Source organism: Biomphalaria glabrata, chromosome 18, assembly GCF_947242115.1.
Source record: "Biomphalaria glabrata chromosome 18, xgBioGlab47.1, whole genome shotgun sequence".
Taxonomy (NCBI): domain Eukaryota; kingdom Metazoa; phylum Mollusca; class Gastropoda; family Planorbidae; genus Biomphalaria; species Biomphalaria glabrata.
In genome coordinates, this window is record NC_074728.1 from 21,353,165 (window position 1) to 21,374,041 (window position 20,877).

The window sequence follows — 20,877 nt, forward strand, 5'->3', positions numbered from 1 at the left end:
CAGGGTATAATACCGGGGCCATAGAGATAATCAGTCCTGCGCGCTAACCGCAAGACCGGGGCAGTGCTCTCAACTTTATAACAAACTAATATCCTATTATTGATAAAGAGATATATTACACATTACGGCATGACAACTACTGGGTTCGTACAAAATGTCAGACGAGCGATTTTTAGTTAAGTTAGTACTGACTTCAGACCTGAGACTTGGCAATTAAATGTCAGCGGAGGCTGACCGATCTTTACCATGTCTGATTTTCGATTTCTCCTACCTAACAACACCAGAATCAATAAAAAAAACCTACATCAATTATTTAACTAGTACAAGTAAAGTTCCCCCTTCAGACCTTGTGGTCTACAGGGCAGATGATGTAACAGTTCATCTATTTGTATGGCCTACGGTTAACGAGGATGTCATGTGGCCTGCACAACGACCAACAGCCTTTACTTTTCCCCAACTAATGTCAGGTACTCTTTAGAGCTGGCTGGACTCAGAGGCGCCAAAACATCCTGAAATCAAAAAACCCTAACCTGTTCAGACGCCTAACGTTTTACCGCTCAGCCAACGCGCCACCGATTTCTTAACTAACAAATTCGTATTCGTAATTAATTATTGTGTTTGTTATCTCGAAAAAAGGGAAAGAAATTTTACATGGCAGAAGCTGTGGTATACGCTGAATTATTCCCCTTGATATGTCACATTTAAATTGTAATAAACAATGTATAACTATATAATCTTCCCTAGTCATAAGTAGAAGAATGGTTAGCATGTCGGCCCTAGGAGGCGTGAGGTACGAGTTCAAATTCTGTCATCCCCCCCATCCCTTTTTTTTTTTTGTAAACGCTTTTGAAAACCAATTACGGTAAAATCTACCCAGATATCGCTTCTCTGTACAATAATCATGTCAGACAAATAGACAGACAGAATGAGAGTTAAAATAAGCTTTGTGAAAAGGAAAGGCAGTTCCAGCAGAAATATATATATATATATATATTGTCAGGGTCATACCTTTTGTCAGGGTATTAGCGAGATGGCGGTCATACCTTTCTGCAGGGTATTAGCGAGATGGTTGTCATACCTTTTGGCAGTGGATTAGCGAGATGGTTGTCATACCTTTTGGCAGTGGATTAGCGAGATGAGAGACATACCTTTTGGCAGGGTATCACCGAGATGGGGTCATACCTTTTGGCAGGGTAATAGCGAGATGGGGGGGTCATACCTTTTGGCAGGGTATTACCGAGATGGGGTCATACCTTTTGGCAGGGTATCACCGAGATGGGGTCATACCTTTTGGCAGGGTATCACCGTGATGGGGTCATACCTTTTGGCAGGGTATCACCGAGATGGGGTCATACCTTTCGGCAGGGTATTAGCAAGATGGGGTCATACCTTTTGGCAGGGTAATAGCGAGATGGGGCCACAGCTTTAGGAAGGGTATTAGCGAGATGGGGTCATACCTTTTGGCAGGGTATTAGCAAGATGGGGTCATACCTTTTGGCAGGCTATTAACGAGATGGGGGGTCATACCTTTTGGCAGGGTATTACCGAGATGGGGTCATACCTTTTGGCAGGGTATTACCGAGATGGGGTCATACCTTTTGGCAGGGTATTAGCGAGATGAAAGGCATACCTTTTTGCAGGGTATTAGCAAGATGGGGTCATACCTTTTGGCAGGGTATTAGCAAGATGGGGGATCATACCTTTTGGCAGGGTATTACCGAGATGGGGTCATACCTTTTGGCAGGGTATTAGCGAGATTAAAGGCATACCTTTTTGCAGGGTATTAGCAAGATGGGGTCATACCTTTTGGCAGGGTATTAGCGAGATGGGGGGGTCATACCTTTTGGCAGGGTATTAGCAATATGGGGTCATACCTTTTGGCAGGATATTAGCGAGATGGGGTCATACCTTTTAGCAGGGTATTAGCGAGATTGGGTCATATCTTTTGGCAGTGTATTAGCGAGATGGGATCAAATCTTTTAGCAGGGTATTAGCAATATGGGGTCATACCTTTTGGCAGGGTATTAGCGAGATGGGGTCATACATTTTGGCAGGGAATTAGCGAGATGGGGTCAAATCTTTTGGCAGGGTATTAGCAATATGGGGTCATATCTTTTGGCAGGGTATTAGCGAGATGGGGGTCATACCTTTTGGCAGGGTATTAGCAAGATGGGGTCATACCTTTTGGCGGGGTATTAGCGAGATGGCGTCATACCTTTTGGCAGGATATTAGCGAGATGGGGTCAAATCTTTTGGCAGGGTATTAGCAATATGGGGTCATATCTTTTGGCAGGGTATTAGCGAGATGGGGGTCATACCTTTTGGCAGGGTATTAGCAAGATGGGGTCATACCTTTTGGCAGGGTATTAGCGAGATGGGGGTCATACCTTTTGGCAGGGTATTAGCAAGATGGGGTAATGTTCGAATAATAACTTACGTCGTTAGAGGCTTCTACTATTGCTGTAACTGAAAAGATTAGGGAAGATGTCCGTTCCTCAATAGTGAAGTTAGGATACGTGACAAGAAACAATTGCCCTCGTGAATTTATGTCTAATTCTGAAACGGAGTCACCTTTTTGAACAAAACAATGTCAAAAATAAATTAACATAATAGCTTTTTGTTCTTTTTGGGTAGTAATCATCCTTCCTGTGTGGACCGATTCTAATTCCGGTAAACAAATAAAAAAAAAAGGTATGTATGTTTAAGTGGGGCTGAGAAACCTGATGCAATGTATTTATATAGTATGTTAGTTTTAGTTTCATTATCATTATGTGTTAGGTTATCTTCTCCTTTAATGGTGATATGCCTGTTGTTTCCGTTTTTTTGGACTTAATGTATATCTATAGTTTTTTGTTGTTATCCTTAGATATTACATAGCTTATGTAATATCTCTGCACATTTCTGCTTACTTTATGGGTTAAGTGTTTAATTTTAATATACTTTTTCTAAACTCTTTCTGCCTTAGTTTCTTTAAATTTTCTACATAAGTTTTTGTTTTGTTTACAAAGCTTCTTTAACTACTATTAGACCAGAATTTATTTATAGCATGTAATTTCTACGTGCCTTATACGGTGATTATTCTATAATGTTTTTAATGTAGTTTTTAATGTAATTTTAGAGGTTATCAACTGGTTGAATAATGTCTTTTTCGGATAAGAAATTTGGCTTGACAACACTTAGAAAAAACAAGCATGGTATAGTCAGCATTAGAGAACCGAAACTGAACGACAACTAAGTAAATTTAATGTTTTATTAATATATTAATAGAATATATAAGTTTTACGAATATATATTTTTTTCACGTAAATCAGTCGTGAATAGGAATTTATTTCCGGCTTCCAGTCTAGTATATATATATATATATATATATATATATATATATATATATATATATATATATATATATATATATATATATATATATATATAAGTCTATGGTATGAACAAAATGCAAAGACGTATTTATTTTTAAACAAAAACAAATAAATCTTAATTTTCACTTGTTATCCTTATCGCTATCCAGACTAGGCCCCGCGCAATCCATTTCGCATAGGGCCCCGCAATCTGTATGACCGGCCATGAATAAATAGTTATATTACACATTAGTAGACCTAAACCATTAGTAGATTTGAAGGATTTACGGTAGATACTTACCACATCTCAACAGAAATATTACAGACATGATGGCAACTGTAAAACAAAACATCTCACAAAGAACAGACCGTGATTTAATGCCACGGTAAGAAAGTATAAGCTGACGGCTAATTAAATATACCAAACCACACCTATGTGTCTATGATAATTAGTAATTGTCTAAATGCTTTGATCACATTTAGATCTAGGTTTAAAATAAAATTGTACTAGACAATATATGTATGGAAGCGATAAACATATATACAACCCACGAATTATGTCAAAGAGAGTGACTTCCTCTTTGTGCTCTGACGATTTTGGTTCCAGGATATTTGTGTATTTAATCTCTCTCATCTAATCTCATCTGTCTCTTGACTTTTGTCGTAGCGGTGCTGTGTCAGTTATCTTATCTTATACTAGACATATGTTACCCGCGACCCGCGGGTCTTTATTTGCGCATTACTGTCGATATAGTCACTGAGAGTGTTTTGTAAACAATTAAACGAAATAATAATGTAATAAGTAAAGCGAATGTGTCAATGTAAAAATAGTGTGAATACTGTGAATGAAGCTATTAAATCAAAATAGCTAATAGGCTTAATTAAATCCTTTTTTTTTTTCAAATTAAAACATTTGCTTGTAGGCCTACATATATTTGATTAAAATTTGAGATGAATAGACTAAATTTTGTATGTTCATGTGTATAAAGTATAAAGTAGATCTTGAGGTAGACGTAGATCTAAATCTACACTAATCTAGAGTTCTGTGCTGCGCATGCGTGAGCTTTTTTTCATGAATGAATATAGGCCTATCTCAACACGGCTACGCAGCTTTAGCGAACAGCGAACGAATGTATTAAAAATGCTTTAGAAAAACAAATTTGAATGTTAATTTGATTAAAATATCAAATGAATGGACAATAATTAGTATGTTTATGTGTTAAAGCATAAAACTATCTTTGCGAAAAGAAGTTTTATCATCTTAGAGTTCAGTAAGAGTTTTAGACCTAGGCCTAGAAATAGACTCAGACCTCAAGAAGTTTTGAAGAAGAGAGATGTGTTAATGTGTAACCATTTGGTAATGTCTAATGAAAGAATGTTCGCCAGGAAATCTGTAGATATCAGGAACTAATTTATGTAAAAAATGCTTTTGAATAATCTAGTGGATTGGATTTATATGTATGTTAAACTTAGCTAATGATCCTTTCACGTTATTTCTCTTTCGCTACGAAAATAAAATTAGGTTTGCGAAAATGGGTTTACCCGAAGTCGATACATTCTTATCTATTAAAAACGAAAAGAGCGATAGCTTTGTTAAATGAATGGGATTATAAAGTGAACAATTAAACGAAATTATATTTAGTACGCGATTCATGAATGAATATAGATCTAGGCCTATCTCAACTCGGTTTCGCACCTTTTAGTAGGCGAATGTAGCTTTAGAAAACCAAATTTGAATGTTTATTTGATCAAAATATGAAATGAATGGACTTTAATTAATATGTTTATGTGTTAAAGTATAAAACTATATGTGCGAAGAGAAGTTTTATCATCTTAGAGTTGAATTAGAGTTTTAGATCTAGGGATGGGATTATAAAGTAAACAAACGAATTAATATTTAGTACGCGATTCATTACGGAATTGTCTAATGAAAGAATGTTCGTCAGGAAATCTGTAATCACAGATATAAGGAACTAATTAATGTAAAAAATGCTTTTGAAACACAAAATTGAAGGTTAATTTTATTATATAATGAAATCAATGGATCTTCTTTTGTCTTTTCATGTGTCAAAGTAAAAAACTATCTGCGCAAAGTGTATTTCTTAAAATTAGATCTAGGTCTAAATCCTTTCTATCTTTTCTCATGTCAACATTGTAGACATGGCCTAGATCCATAAAATACTATAGCTGTAATAGAGTCGGACAACTTTATTTTTTTTTGAGGGTCTTACATTTGTTTTAGGGCTACAATACATTCACTAAGGTCTAAGTTGGTACCCAAGGAACATTCCTGCCTAGTTTTATCAAGATTGGTCAAGCGGTTTTGATGTCTATAAGTAACATACATACATACATACCCCTCACATTCTACTTTATAATATAGATAATACAGACGTTACTTGAAAAAAGAAGATGATTACGTCCTACGCGTCATGCATAGTCCCTCCATGTTTACCTGACATCACCTTTTCTTAGAAGAATATCAAGAAAGAGGCCTTTTTTTTTTGTTTCCTGCTCCTTCCACTGTACCTTAAAGAACGACTTTTGAGTCATGCTCAGATTTCTACTCTTTACAGTAAGGATTTCTTCCTTTTTGCCTGTCAGAGTGTTTAATCACCTTAATAAATTGTTAGCGTTAATTCTCCCTCACGCATTCTCCGATCAAGTTGATACTCTAAACAATTATTTATTGTACCTATCCGATGTGTCTAGTTTTGTGAAGTTTCGCACAGGCAGCCAAGTCCAGACTTCACATGCTAGGTTTGACAGAAAGGCAACTACCAGCACAGTGCTGTGGCGCACTCTAGAGCAGGACAAGACACACAGAAAGTCTAGGTCATCCAATGCACTTAAACTCCTCCCCGGAAGTCTTGAAACAATTTTGCTTCTGGAAAAGAATGGGCTTTAGGGCGAGAGAGTGAGGTCGACGTGTTGCACCAATCCTCCTCACTTTAATCAAAATTTTCAGCGCAAGTCACTTGATCACCCCCCCCCCAATACATTAGCTCCAGCTGGAGCAACCTGCCCAGTGTGCACCCCGAACATTCCTGGTTCACATAGGTATCAACAGCAGCATGAGGAAGCACAAAACCCCAGTGCAAAGTCGTCAGCCCCCTAGTTGACAAAAGTGGTCATCATCGAACCACGATGGGCGAACTATATATAATTGTACCTAACAAAACATGCATCAATAAATACAAAATACTCAATGGACTTCTGCCACAGTATTATCAATAATAGGTATCCAGCTCTAAGTACATGCAACAACTATTTGAAATACGTGTAGTATCTCAAAAGACTTCAAGTGACTACTGTCTTTGACCGCCCAAAAGATACTACTGACTGACAGTCAATTTAGTCATTCTTCCTCTTTATAAATCCGATGTTTCACGTGTCGTTCACGCTCATGACCCGAGGTCAACATCTAACAGGCTGTGACAATCGAGACTGTGACAACCTCATTCGCCAATTGTAAACCTTTGGTAATGGCTCATCTGCTTCTCTATCTCTTCTATACAAATTACGATCTAATTTTATTCAACAATGGTTATCACGGGACATATTTTTTTTTCGTTGTTTTATCAATATTATCACGTGACCGTTTTGGTGTATATGAGGTCCATTAGTCAATTAATTATTTATAATTAAATATTTTTGTTTGAGCTCGAATATGGGAAATAACTTGTACATTATTGATAGATATAGTTTTAAGGACGGAGTTCTTCCCCTTTAGATAACCTTTGTTTTCATTTAAGAATTATTTTATTTTATTTATTTATTTTTTTTAATGTTCAACTTACAGCCCATTAATGCTATATTTACTTTGTGTCTAGTGCAGGTATTATTGTATATATTAGTACTTGGTCATTTGTATTAAAGTTTATCATCTTTAAATGTGGTAAGTAAATTAATAATCTTCAATACTAACAATTACCAGTTCAAAAGTTATAATAATCACTTGTAAAGTCTCTCTTGAAAGTTGCAAGATTCCCAAAATGTCAATTAAATTGGAGGCGCCGTGGCTGAGTGGTAAAGCTTCCGAACCGAGTGTTCCGGGTTCAAATCCTGGTGAAGACTGTGATTTTTGCATATTGGGATTTAGGGCGCTTCTGAGTCTACCCTAAGTCTGAGTACCTACTCTGACCTTCACATTATCTGTCCCATAGAATGCAGGGTCTGAAAGGGGAAATTTACTTTTTTATTTAAGTAAGTATCACCTCTGTTTCTCAGACTTTGTAGCTAGCGCAAGGGCCAGCTGCCTTGACTTTTCACAAACTAATATCAGGTACCTATTAGGGCTGGTTTGACTCAGAGAACCCTTAGGATCACGAAATGTAAAAAAAATCCCAGTCTTCTTTTCACCAGGAATCTTTCCCGGGACCCATCGTATTTGAAGCCATGTGCTCTGCCACATATGAGCATTACATCATATTTTTTTTTGGGGGGGGGGGGGGGGGTAGTGGGGACTTATGACTCTTTTTGGCTCCACACCTCAAGCGTTACTTGAAGTGTACCAATAAGGGCTTATATGTTTTCTATGTTTGTAGCTATCTGCGCCGTCTGTACTTTATTTAAGACTTTAGTATTAATATTAAAAATAACTGAACTAAAAATGGTAGACAGATTCATTCATTAACATTCCAAATTGAAAATGCAACTATGCACAGTTTAAAGTGATGTAAACAACACAGAAGATTAAAAAAAATGTTAAAACAATGTTTAATTAATTTTTACAACAAAGAGGTCATTAAGTAGTTCTGGTATTTACACACCTGGAATCGATAGCAAGTTTAAAATATGGATTGGAATATATTTAAGTAACATGCAATTTTAACTTCACACAAATTTCAGCATAGGAAAATGACGAGAGAATAATAGGACTATTTAGTTATTTTTTGTTAAATGAAATATAGAAGTGAAATATATTCTTTTTTTTTACCTTAGACTCTAGAACTGATCTTTTCCAAAAAGTGAATTTTCCCTTTCAGACATTGCGATCTATAGGAGCATCCGTTTCTGTGTCCCACCATTAACAAAAGTGTTATAGCCAGCGTTATGGCCAGCACAATGACCAACTGCCTTTACTTATCCCCAACTAGTGTCAGGTACCCTTGAGAGCAGGGTAGACTCAGAGGCGCCTAAAGATCCCGAAAACAAAAATCCCAGTCTTCACCAGGATTCGAACAGGGGACCTTCGGTTCGGAAGCCAAGCGCTTTACCGCTCAGCCAGAATGCCTTCTTTTCCTAAGATTATTAAAAAAAATGTAGATCTATGTGTCACACTATCCTTTCATTCTTTTTTATTTTTCGTGATCTCTCCCTGTCTCTCTCTCTCTCCCTGTCTCTCTCTCTCATTGTCTGTTCCCTTTTTTTTCTTCTGACCTCTAACCTTTCCCTCTCACTATTTCTTAAACCTTATATTTGTTACGAGTTGTTGGCTTTTTACTTCCCAGTCTCACAGACTTCTTCGTCACCCATATCAGTCTGTATCTTTTTTCCCCCTTTATTTTTTTCTTCACACTCTCTATTTCTCTTTTGTCTTTTTTTTTCTTCATCTCTCTTTCACTTTGTGTGTTTCTCATTCACATTTTTTCTAAGGGACCGCATCACAAACGAAGAGATTAGAGACAAGGCGTTACTTCACCAATTGGACCACCAATATGACCTGCTAACTATTATAAAAAAAATACAGGATCTTAAGGGAACAGTACCAGGAGAAAAGAAGAAGAGGCAGACCAAGAAAGCGATGGGAGGACAACATAATAGAATGGACGAGCCTGATATTGAAAAAAAAATTATATCCAAGTCGAATGGAGAAAGATGGTCGACAAATTATGCGTGGTGCCCCAACGGTCCAACATCCTTAGGGATAGGTGAAGGTGTGACAGCTTCTTCTCTTTCTCTCTACTAATTGGCTCGCTGTGCATCTATTTCTTCTCTAAGACTTGAGTCGTGAGCATCTCAATTAAAACTGTAATTGCCGTAATGTTTATTTAAACTTAAAGTTTGAGTTTTTCACCATTGAACGTGCAATCTCTCACAAGTTTTCTATGGAGATCTTCCAGTTTATTGTCATAGTCCTTTGTTGCTACTAACTAGTCTGTTAACTATCACAAGTTTGTCCTGGGGAAAAAAATCCAAAAGTTAGTGCTTCATAAATATTGCATTTAGTCCAATCCAATAATAAACAAATATTTAAATAATACATTCTGAAACCCATCATGACTAAAAAAGAAATGACACTCACTCCCTTGAGGCAGTGCAGTGACAATAGTTGGACAAAGCAGAAGTGTGGACTAATCGGGGATTTCCTTACTGACGTCACGGTGCATTTAAAAACATGGTACGGAAATAGCTTAGAGACAGATAAATGAACAAGAGACCCACTCCTGTATTGCTTAGGACTTGACATGCTTTCTTGATCTACCGATGTGGACTGTTCCCTACTTTTTCAATAAATCCGTTTTGTTAATTAACGAGGCTGATTTCTATTCTTCTGTTGAGTTTTAGTTTGTCGAATCATCATTTAATTATCAAATAAAATATTTGGATCTTGCGAGTCGATATATACAAAACAACAACTTCTAATTCACAAACACATCAACACCATCGGAGCTTTTTTTTCTTCATTCTATGGGTCAGAAATTCATTTTTTCTGTAGTTTAAAAAAAGTAAAATTCCCCTTTCAGACGATGTGGTCTATAGAGTACATGATGTAAAGGTCATTTGTTTCTGTGGCCTACGGTCAACAGCACATCACAACGACCATCTGCCTTTACTTTTCCCCAACTCATATCTGGTACCCATAAAAGCTGGGTGGACTCAGGTGCCGAAGATTCCGAAAATAAAAATCTCACGTCTTCACCTGGATTCGAACCCCGCCCCCGGTTTGGACGCCAAGCGCTTTACCGCTCAGCTACCACGACCCTATTTCCTATCATTTCTAATGTTTAACCTAAAAAAAATGTTAAGTAAAGATAAATGTAGAATGGTTGTAAAGTGCCGATACTGAGGTGTAAGAAACAGTTAAGAGAATGGACGTTTGATTGATTCCTGGTCGTATGGTATGCGCGCTGGACTGTCGTTAGGTCCCAGGTCTCAATTAATCCCGCTGCCACCCTCTCGTAATACTGTGGGAGAGTCGGACTAGGAACTTCAACTCTGAAGGAACATCTGAAACATGTCATAACGTCCGTCCGTCAGTCCGTCCCGTTTAGATCTCGTAAACTGGTAAATGTATTGAAAATTCGACATCATAATAATTTAGACCATTCAAACAGTTTGTAACCTTGTTTTTACAATGGAGTTGATCGCCCCTAAGCTAATTATCCAGATCAGTAAATCGACTTAACGCTTGCCAGTATTGAGGATAAATCATGAGGAAGAAAATATGACACTTCTGTCCCTTGAAAATTATTGTCAAAATCGTAATGAAATGTGTTCTTTAAAAAAAATGCTATGAATCGATCCCCTTCTTAGAGGTCAGGGGCATAGCTAGGAATGTTTCAATGTTTGAGGGCTCGGGGTCTTGACTTCTTTAGGGGCACCTTCATTTTGCGTAATATTTATAATTTTATGTAAAAAAAAACCACTCATTTTCGGGCCCCCCTTCAAGTGGGGGCCTGGGGGGATTTTCAAATTCTCCCTCTCCTCCCCACACTAGCTACGCCACTGGTCATAATGTCACTTTTATTAAATTAAATTCGACTACAATATGAACTAAATGCACATTTAACAGTTATTATCTCCTACTGAAAAAAAAAAATCCGTCACAGTTTGAGGAATCCTGTTTAGTTACTGGCTAATTTTTTTTTCTTTTCATGGAGATAAAGAATTTAATCCTTGGCAGAGGCGTTGCAAACAAAACATCACATAGAAATAAATTCACATAGAAACATCACATAGAAATATAAGTTTAAGACAAAAAAAAAAAAAACTAGATGATAATGTAACACAAATAAACTTAGAATGTACTACCTAATTAAATATCTATAATAAATTGTACTATTTTGGCGCACATTGAGAATGACGCTTCCTCCTCCTCTTCTGCCCCCTCCCCTCACTACGACTCTGATCCTTGGGACTCAACTTACAAGGTTGTTTCGTATTTTTAAAGGCAAACTTATGCACTTACCTTGCTTGAGATCGGAACTTACATTGAATGGGTTCAATTTTGTTGGGGTTGAGTTAGTTGCGTTCCGCTTTGATGGGTTTGGTTTGGTTTGGTTCCGTTTTGATAGATTTGCGTTGGTTGGGTTCCGTTTTGCTGGATTTTGCGTTGTTTGGATTCCGTTTTGCTGGATTTGCCTTGTTTGTGTTCGGCTTTATTGGATTCGGGTTTGTTGGGTTCGGGTTTGTTGGGTTCGGTTTCCCTTCCTTGTGTTGGGTCGATTTCGGTTGAGCTGGGCTTTATTGGGTTGTACTTGCTTAAACCAGTCAAACTCGAAGTAGTCCCAGATGTTGTACTAGAGAACTTTGCGTAAGTGGACTGTTCTTCCACTATCTCTGTCTGTTTGTGTTTTTTTCTGTTTCAAAACAAAATGCATTGGCATACCTTTAATAGACTAGTATATACATAACACATACCCATACATTCCGGGCCCACATAGGTCTCACCAGCCACATGAGGACGCACAAATCCCCAGTGCAAAGCCCAAAGCCCCCTGTATGACAAAAGTGGTCATCATCGAACCACTATGAACGAACTATATACAAATATACTATTAGCCAGTTAGCTTGTTACTTACTCAGCTGACTAGTTATTTATTTACATAATAAGAAAACAAACTATATGTCTATTAGCGGCCCCCGAAAGGGGAAAAGACGCTATTAGTTTTGTGTGAAATGTCTGTCCATCTGTCCGTCCGTCCGGTTTAGATCTTGTAAACTAGAAAAGATATTGAAAATCCGACATCACAATGTTTCTCAACCTGTGGGTCGCGACCCCTTTGGGGGTCGATTGACGATTTTCCAGGGGTCGCCTAAGACCATCGAAAATATGGATTGTTATTGTCTACTCTTCTACTGCTGTGTGTGTGTGAGGGGGAGGGGCCCCGGAGAGGGTCGCGGCAAATTGAGGAATCGTAAAAAGGGGTCGCCGAACTTAAAAGGTTGAGAACCGCTGTTTTAGACCAATCAAAGTTCTGATGCAACGGCTACTTTTTTTTTCTGAAAGCGAAAGCTCTATCAGTTATGCAAGCAGTTTTTTAAAGAGAAAAAGCTAATTAGTATGCATTATAAGTTAAACCTAATTTAATAATTTAGTAATCTTGTAAACGTCATTTTCCTGAAAAATAATGCAGGCCATTACACATAGGTACTTGAGGATTCGATAAAGAGATTGAGCCTTTTCAAAACAATTAGATCAATTATAAGACATCAGTTTAAGGCATCAGTTTAGGCCAGGGGAGGCGCGGTGGCTGAGCGGTAAAGCGCTTGGCTTCCAAACCGGGGGTCCTGGGTTCGAATCCTGGTGAAGACTGGGATTTTCAACTTTAGAATCTTTGGTGAAGACTGGGATTTTCAACTTAAGAATCTTTGGGTGCCTCAGAGTCCACTCAGCTCTAATGGGTACCTGACATTAGTTGGGAAAAAGTAAAGGTGGTTGGTCGTTTTGCTGGCTACATGCCACCCTCGTTAACTGTAGGCCACAAAAACAGATAAACTTTACAAGGTCTATAGGGGGAACTAGTTAGGCCAGGCATCTAACTTTACATCACTTTCACCTATCCTTTGATCTGCTGGACCGTTGGTCTACTAATACTACATATTACTGTAGTATTTGAGGATTCGATAAAGAGATTGAGCCTTTTCAAAACAATTAGATCAATTATAAGACATCAGTTTAAGGCATCAGTTTAGGCCAGGGAAGGCGCGGTGGCTGAGCGGTAAAGCGCTTGGCTTCCGAACCGGGGGTCCCGGGTTCGAATCCTGGTGAAGACTGGGTTTTCAACTTAAGAATCTGTGGATGCTTCTGAGTTCACTCAGCTCTAATGGGTACCTGACATTAGTTTGGAAAAAGTAAAGGCGTTTGGTCGTTGTGCTGGCTACATGCCACCCTCGTTAACCGTAGGCCACACAAACAGATGAACTTTACAAGGTCTGAAAGGGGAACTAGTTAGGCCAGGCATCTAACTTTACATTCACTTTCACCTATCCTTTGATCTGCTGGACCGTTGGGGCACTACACCACTGGCGGATCCAGGGGGGGGGCGGTAGGGGCGATCGCCCCCCCCCCACTCGGCCGCCCCCCCCCACCCTGGGGGGGGGGCGGACGAACTTTAGTATAGGATTCACACAATTTGTATACGAATTTATTACTTATGTTAAAAATATATACTAATTATTTATATTTCAACATATTTTTAGATTATTTCGCCCCCCCCCTCTAGTATGTTGACCGATTTGGTGGAGTCGGGAGGGGGCGATGGTATCAATTCCGCCCCCCCTACACTTTCGAGTGGGGGGGGGCGGTCCAATTTATTGGTAGAAATCACAGCCTGCTAACAAATCAATTAAATATCTATATCCCTGTAACTTGTTATTGATAACCGATCTTTATATTATGTCGTTCCCTGTTTGCCGATTGGTGTGGGGGGGGGGGGGACGAATACCTCTTCTGCCCTTCCCACCTAAACCCTTTTGAGTGGGGGGGGGGGCGGTCCGTTTTTATGGAGAAATCATAGTTTGTGAACACAATTAGTTGAATTAATATATACATTTTATATTATGTCGCTCCCTTTCTGGTATTTTGGCCGATTCGGTGGGGTGAGGGGGGGGGGGGCGATTGCATGTACTGCCCTCCCCACTCTAGCTCTCTGAGTGCTGGGGGGGGGGCGGTCCTATTTTTGTGGAGAATCATAATCATGAATAAAATTAGTTGAATATCTATATAATATAAACTACGTATTGATATGTGACCCATTGTAAATATGTCGTACCACACTCTAATCTCAAATTGTATCATTAGTAGCCTAAATTTAAATGAAAAAGGGTTGTACCAGGTGGGAGGGGCGATACATGCAATCGCATTTCCCCCATTGGAGAAATCAATACTTTTTCTTTTTGTATTATAGTTAAGAAATTACAAAATTAAAAAAATCTGTCACTAATATAATTTATATAAACTATAAATTAAATCCTTATATCGAGTCGCCCCACTCATATTCTTTAATGCCAAATGCAATCTTTAGCAGAAATTAGTAAAGGAGCGAGGATTAATCGTTTTCACTCTACCGCCATTCCCATTTCCAGACAGAGTTTTTGTAATTTCACATGAAGTTATCATAAGTATTTTAAGAAAGACTTTGCATTGGAAAAGTTAGAATTCAAACGAAATTTTTCAGTATAAGAGTCATGATTGAGATGAGTTCTAAACTCAAATAACGTTTTCATAGTCGCCTTTTCCCAACCTTTACTCAATCTGATATTTTTCTAGCTAAATAAATTTGGGACTATAACTCACAATTTATACTAGTGTGTACTTGAATACTATTTATCGAATAAGTTTTTTTTCGGCGGCGATCCTCAAAGCAAAAATCTAAATACGTGGGGTATCCTATCTTTTCAAGGAACAAATCGGTTTTATTTGCAATGTATTCAGGGACTATAAATTCATATTAGAATATTTTTCAAGTACAACATTATTCGAAAGGTCGTTTTTTAATAGTATGAATAATGAGCTTCAGGTCAGGAGAATGCGTTTCTGCAGAAAAGAATGCAAAAAAACGCTTTTGGCGTCGGGGCTTCGCCCCGAACTTCATTTATGGGTAATGAGTTGTAGATGTCAGGAGAATGCGTTTCTGCAAGGAAGAATGCAAGAAAACGCTTTTGGCGTCGGGGCTTCGCCCCGTACTCCATTGATGAATAATGAGCTGTACTTGTCAGGAGTATGCGTTTCTGCAGTCAAGAATGCAAGAAAACGCTTTTGGCGTCGGGGCTTCGCCCCGAACTCCATTTATGGGTAATGAGTTGTAGATGTCACGAGAATGCGTTTCTGCAGAGAAGAATGCAAGAAAACGCTTTTGGCGTCGGGGCTTCGCCCCGAACTTCATTTATGGGTAATGAGTTGTAGATGTCAGGAGAATGCGTTTCTGCAAGGAAGAATGCAAGAAAACGCTTTTGGCGTCGGGGCTTCGCCCCGTACTCCATTGATGAATAATGAGCTGTACTTGTCAGGAGAATGCGTTTCTGCAGTGAAAAAAGCAAGAAAACGCTTTTGGCGTCGGGGCTTCGCCCCGAACTCCATTGATGAATAATGAGCTGTACTTGTCAGGAGAATGCGTTTCTGCAGTGAAAAAAGCAAGAAAACGCTTTTGGCGTCGGGGCTTCGCCCCGAACTTCACCAGAGAACCTTATAGCGCTGCCCCAGTTGTTTTGTTTTTCGCCGAAGGTTGAGAAATGCAGCTTTTTTTATTCTCATATTTATATATATATATATATATATATATATATATATATATATATATATATATATATATATATATATACATATATATATATGTGTGTGTATGTGTGCGTGTGTGTGTGTGTGCGCGCGCGCGCACTGTATGCACGTTTATGCGTAGGGTTAGGGTTTACTGGGCGTTAGGGTTAGGGTTTGGAAAAAAATCGCCCCCCCCACTCCAAAGTTCCGGATCCGCTAGTGCACTACACAAGATCTGTTAACCTTCTTTCTCCATTCTTATCTCTCATTTGTCTTTGATATAATTTCATTCAGATGCTCTTTCTGAAAATATTGAAGCCTGCCTGGGTGGACCACTTCGGAGGCCGATTTTGAATTTGTGTTTCTACACAAACTGTCTTTTGTAACCTTGTTACATTTGTTGTTAAGCTCGTAAGCTGCTTAATTGATTTGCTACTTAGCCAAGAGAGCTAAAATTAAATATTTTTGTTTTAAAGTTAGTTACTTGTTAGTCAGTCCGTTAGTAGGTCAGTTAGTCAAATAGTCAGTCAGTACGTAGTTATCTAATTAGTTAGTTAGATAGTAAGCAGTTAGTTACTTAGTAAAGTTAGTAAAGTTTCCCCTTTTCAGCACATGTCATCTATAGGGCAGCTGATGTTAAGGTCATCTGCTTCTTTGGCCAACGGTTAACGAGCAGGGTGTCATATGCCCAGTACAACGACCAACCGCCTTTACTTTCTTAAACTAAAGTCAGATGCCCATTAGATTTGGGTGAGCTCATGGACGCCCTAAAAATTCCGAAATTCTAAATCCCAGTCTTCGCCGAGATTCGAATACAGGACCCCAGGTTCAAAAGCCTGGCGCTTAACCACTCAACCACCGAGCCCCCAACTACTTACTTACTTATTTAAACACGAGGTTACTTATGTCATGCTTTTTTTTTATAAAATAGTTAGCTAGAAGATTAGAAGGCAAGACAGATTAGGACATACTGATATACTAGCTTGCTCATGACGCCCAATATATTTTTTAAAAAAATCAGGCAACGCCCCTACTTTTGCTTGATTATGTCCGCCGTTTGGAGTATGAACGAACCCATAAGGTCATCCACTACCCTCCTCTTGCGACTGGCACAGGAGGAACGAGTCGATCCCACTTTTGATATGTTAATGACATGAAATGTGACCTCAAAGCCGTTGACATCGATATGGACTACAAGGTAGACATTAGCCCTGGAGCGTACCGTGTGGCGAAGGAGAGAGAGGGGGGACAGCGAAAGGGGCCCTGGCCAGGTGCTTATGAACTTGACTTTGATAGGATGTGTCATTTGGTATGGTCGCGTCACATACGAATCTATGACACTACTACGCAATACGAGACTAATATATTATGATTTTGCATTTGTAACAAATGATTAGGTGTTTTACTATAGAACTATCAATCCCAGTATTAAAGATTACTTTTATTACATTTCTTAAGTTGTGTATGAAAATGATACTTACAAGGCGTGAATCATTGTTAATAAAGTAAGTATTAGAAATAAAAACATCAGAATATACAAGGCATTAAAAGAGGCTGAAAAGAAAAAGATAATAACACAACAGTTATCGGCCTTTGAGTATAGTTACAGCCGAAGCTGTAAAAAAAAATCAATCTCAAGATCAATTTTAATTATTTGACACTCAGATGGTGGACCAATATTTAATTAAATCTAAATAAAGAACGAAATGATCAGGCCCGGCCCTAACAATTGCGGGGGCCCTATGGGAAGTGGATTGCGCGGGGCCCAGTATGGGTAGGGATAAGAATAATAAGTGAAAATTAAGATTTTGTATTAGAAAATAAATTCGTATTTGCATTACATCTCATGAAATTAAGACTAACAATAACGTTTTTTTGTAAGCGTGAGTACTATTGGCATTTAACAATTTTGTCTATTTCTAAGAAGATTTTTATGATTTTTTCAGGACATTTTAATAATTTCAGGAGATATCTAGGACTTTTCGTATATTTTGCAATTTCAGGAGATTCCAAGATCTCCTGGAAAATCAGAAGGTGTGGGAACCCAGAATTGCAAGTTATGATGGTTTAATTTAATAATCCACAGCTAGAATTAGAGCGGGGCCTATCAAAGTGCGGGGTCCCACTGCGGCTGCATAGGTTGCAGTGACTTAAGACCGGCTCTGGTTATAATCAGGTGAATTTTTTTGTCTTCTGCAGACAAAGCCTTTGTCATAAATTTTATAGAATGTTATCATTGTTCTAGCTCTAGGCATTGTTTGATGGTCAACAGAGTTGAGCAAAGCTCTAGGCTTGTAACCCTGATTTATAGGGCAGGGTATCAGTTATCAGGACAAGAAGACAAACGAGTTAACACTCTGGCTGGCAAGAAGAAACTCAGTACTGTGAAGATACAAAAGCTGATCTGGTTTGGTTATAGTGTAAGACATGACTCACTATTAAAAGTCATTCTTCAAGGCACAGTGGAGGGAGCATGAAGAAAGGGACGTCCAAAGAAAAGCTGGATGGATAACTAAAAAGAATGGACCGGCCTCTCTCTTTGATATCCTGCTAAGAACAGCTGCTGATCAGAAATAGTGAAAGTGGAGGGATTTGGTAAGTCAAACTGTTGCAGCAACCATTCGACGAAAGTGACAGATGGTGATGATGATATTTATTGTTCTATTAGAGATAACTTTATTGAGTTATCAGTGGAAGCGTGGTCGAGAGGCTAAGTATGCTTGACTGCAGAGTTGTGTTTACTGAGCACCTAAAGGGCAGCACGGAAAACTTGCTTCCTTATAGCCCCTTCTCACTCGTCCACAAAAGAGATTGGACCATAGCGCTCTGATCATGCTATAGTCATCAAAGTAGCGCTTTATAAAAACTATAATTTAATTTATTAGTCCTCAATTCAAGTACACCAAAGATTATTATATTTAATATTTATATTTATTTTTTTTATATTTAATTTAATTGTATTAGTTCCCTATTTAATGGTACCAAAGAATATATTTTATTTATAGTACAAAACCACCTAACAAAAGCATTGAAAATTGAGCCAAAGAGCTAATGTTATGAAATAGTTATAGAAACAGAATGGTCTGTTGGTCTGTTGGTGTTACCTAAACAGGTTCCGAACATGCGCTCTCCACAATCCGCCCCACACTTCTCCATACAGCTGAACTTGCAATCCTCACCATACTCATTCCAACCACAGGCTGTAGCAGCAAGCAAATAGAGTACTGTTACAAGGGTGTAGCGCCTGTATGTGTGCACTGCACACTATTGGTAATGTTATGACATGGTTAGGATTTAGTTATTTGTTTCGGGAATAAGGGGAAAGTTTTTACTTAGCGACAAGTGACGTGACAGATCTTTAAAAAACAAGAACGCTCTAAGTGACGCTACAAAGAAGACGCTTCGTGTAGAGCAGTAGAATAGAGATACGGATTTACTGAAAGACAGTGGACGGATCCCTTTTTTAAGTATTAAAGTATTCATGATTGTTTGATACTAGCGTCAAGTACTATTTCTTGATTGTTTGGCCTTTCGCCGGTGTTCGTGATTTGGTTGAAGGTTACCCTCATGATCATAGCATTGATTACATTTAACACCGCGGAAGAGCCACAACAGTAATCAACAGTAGATATAATAATTGAGTTAATGAGATAAAGGATTCCGTTAAATAAAACAAATATTTTAATTAGACTTGGACTTAGTGTGACACTTTATTATCTGAGTTTTCAGGGTTTCGTCAGAATAAAAACTTAACAGGGAAATGCATTTTCTATGTAACACATATGCTGCCTGGCAATATTGATTTTGTCCGAGATCTGAACACCGCGACGTCAAGACCTGTGGGCCGTTTCGGCCAATAGATCGTTGCCAAGTTACAGGTCCTAAAGTCAGACGAGGTTATCCTAGATCCTTCTAGTGCCTACATAGAAAGTTTAAAATAGCCCAAGGGCATTTGTAAATTCACTACATAAGAACAAACTGTAACGCTATTTACTGTAACTTTTGGCCTACTTCAGTCGTAACGACTAGGGTTTGGCTCGTAGAATCGAGCATCCCCCCCCCCCCACCCCAAGTTTCAAAGTGACTACACACGAATCAGTCAAATTAATTTTCTCGAACTTAGCTTGGCTTGGCGACCTATGAAGGGGGCTCGAGGTTCGACACCCGACTCGGGCCGAGTTGTGTTTACTGAGCGCCTAAAGGCAGCACGGAAAAACCTTCTCCTAGATACCCCCACTGGTCAACAACTGCGGGAGGATTCCAGCTACCCGTCACCTCAGCGTGGCGCCTCAGGTGGAAGTTTCTAGTAGTGGAACTAGATAGGCTAAATTCGAGTAGCGAACCAGGCCCTTGCGGGACCCCCTGGGTGAGCTTTTGTTTTATTTTCCTCACTCAGGGTAGGGATGGAACAAGTAGCCCGCACCCTAGTCTAAAAAGTCCGCCACGCCGTTCCACAAAGGGGGCCGTCATCAGAAACCCATAGCTGGAGTGGCGGTCCCTGCACGGAACAGTGGCGGTTACATTATAGGAATATGAGATAAACTCCCCGCAGTCAGCACTACTCTCGGCCACTTGTAGCGAGTGGGGTCCAGGAATAGGGGCGGTGAGCTGTGTACCGTGACCTATGTCGAAGGTGCCGTGTGTACGCGGCACGGTCCGGTCTGACCCTTTCAACCGAAATGGCTGTCTACCGCTGGGAGTCCTCAGACAGGACACGGTATTGGAAATCCCCTTGTCCAGGCCTGGTTGTTGGATAAAAGTCTTTCTAACAACCAACTAGATAATGGCGCCCATGTAGGCCCTACTGGACTTCACTGAAGGTCCACAACTGAGATTGGACCAAATCGTTTGAGCATGCTATAATCATGAAAGTAGCGCTATATAAAAGCCATAATTTAATTTAATAATTTAATTTATATGAACAATGCACTATTAAATTATATTACAGGAAAAAGTCTTGCAATAATGAGAGAAATGGCAGCGATTATACGGTTCATGTTTGTTTTGAGAATATTAGCATTGTCTTCTACATACCTCATCAAATATGAGAGTCGAACGGGTTATGGTATATCCTTTGGTACACTTTATAAATGTGTGGCG

General features: G+C 38.9%; 2 protein-coding genes across 3 annotated transcripts in view; both read right to left on the reverse strand.

The window, feature by feature from the left end:
• Positions 1–3,888, reverse strand: part of LOC106075512 (uncharacterized) — a 51,023-nt gene extending 47,135 nt beyond the window's left edge. Inside the window, exons 1-2 of the mRNA XM_056016643.1 lie at positions 3,655–3,888; positions 2,438–2,571 (exon numbers count right to left, since the gene is read on the reverse strand). Coding sequence (XP_055872618.1) covers positions 2,438–2,571; positions 3,655–3,706 — 186 coding nt within the window. The 5' untranslated portion in view covers positions 3,707–3,888. The remainder of the gene's footprint in view (positions 1–2,437; positions 2,572–3,654) is intronic.
• A 4,186-nt stretch (positions 3,889–8,074) lies between these two features.
• LOC106076834 (uncharacterized) overlaps positions 8,075–20,877 on the reverse strand; it is a 65,721-nt gene continuing 52,918 nt past the window's right edge. Inside the window, exons 19-22 of one of the 2 annotated variants that reach the window (XM_056017704.1) lie at positions 18,882–18,977; positions 17,259–17,331; positions 11,510–11,878; positions 8,075–9,476 (exon numbers count right to left, since the gene is read on the reverse strand). In XM_056017704.1, the coding sequence (XP_055873679.1) occupies positions 11,521–11,878; positions 17,259–17,331; positions 18,882–18,977 (527 nt within the window). In that variant the 3' untranslated portion in view covers positions 8,075–9,476; positions 11,510–11,520. Of the gene's footprint in view, positions 9,477–11,487; positions 11,879–17,258; positions 17,332–18,881; positions 18,978–20,877 lie in introns of both variants that reach the window. The other variant, XM_056017705.1, reaches the window with a different exon arrangement.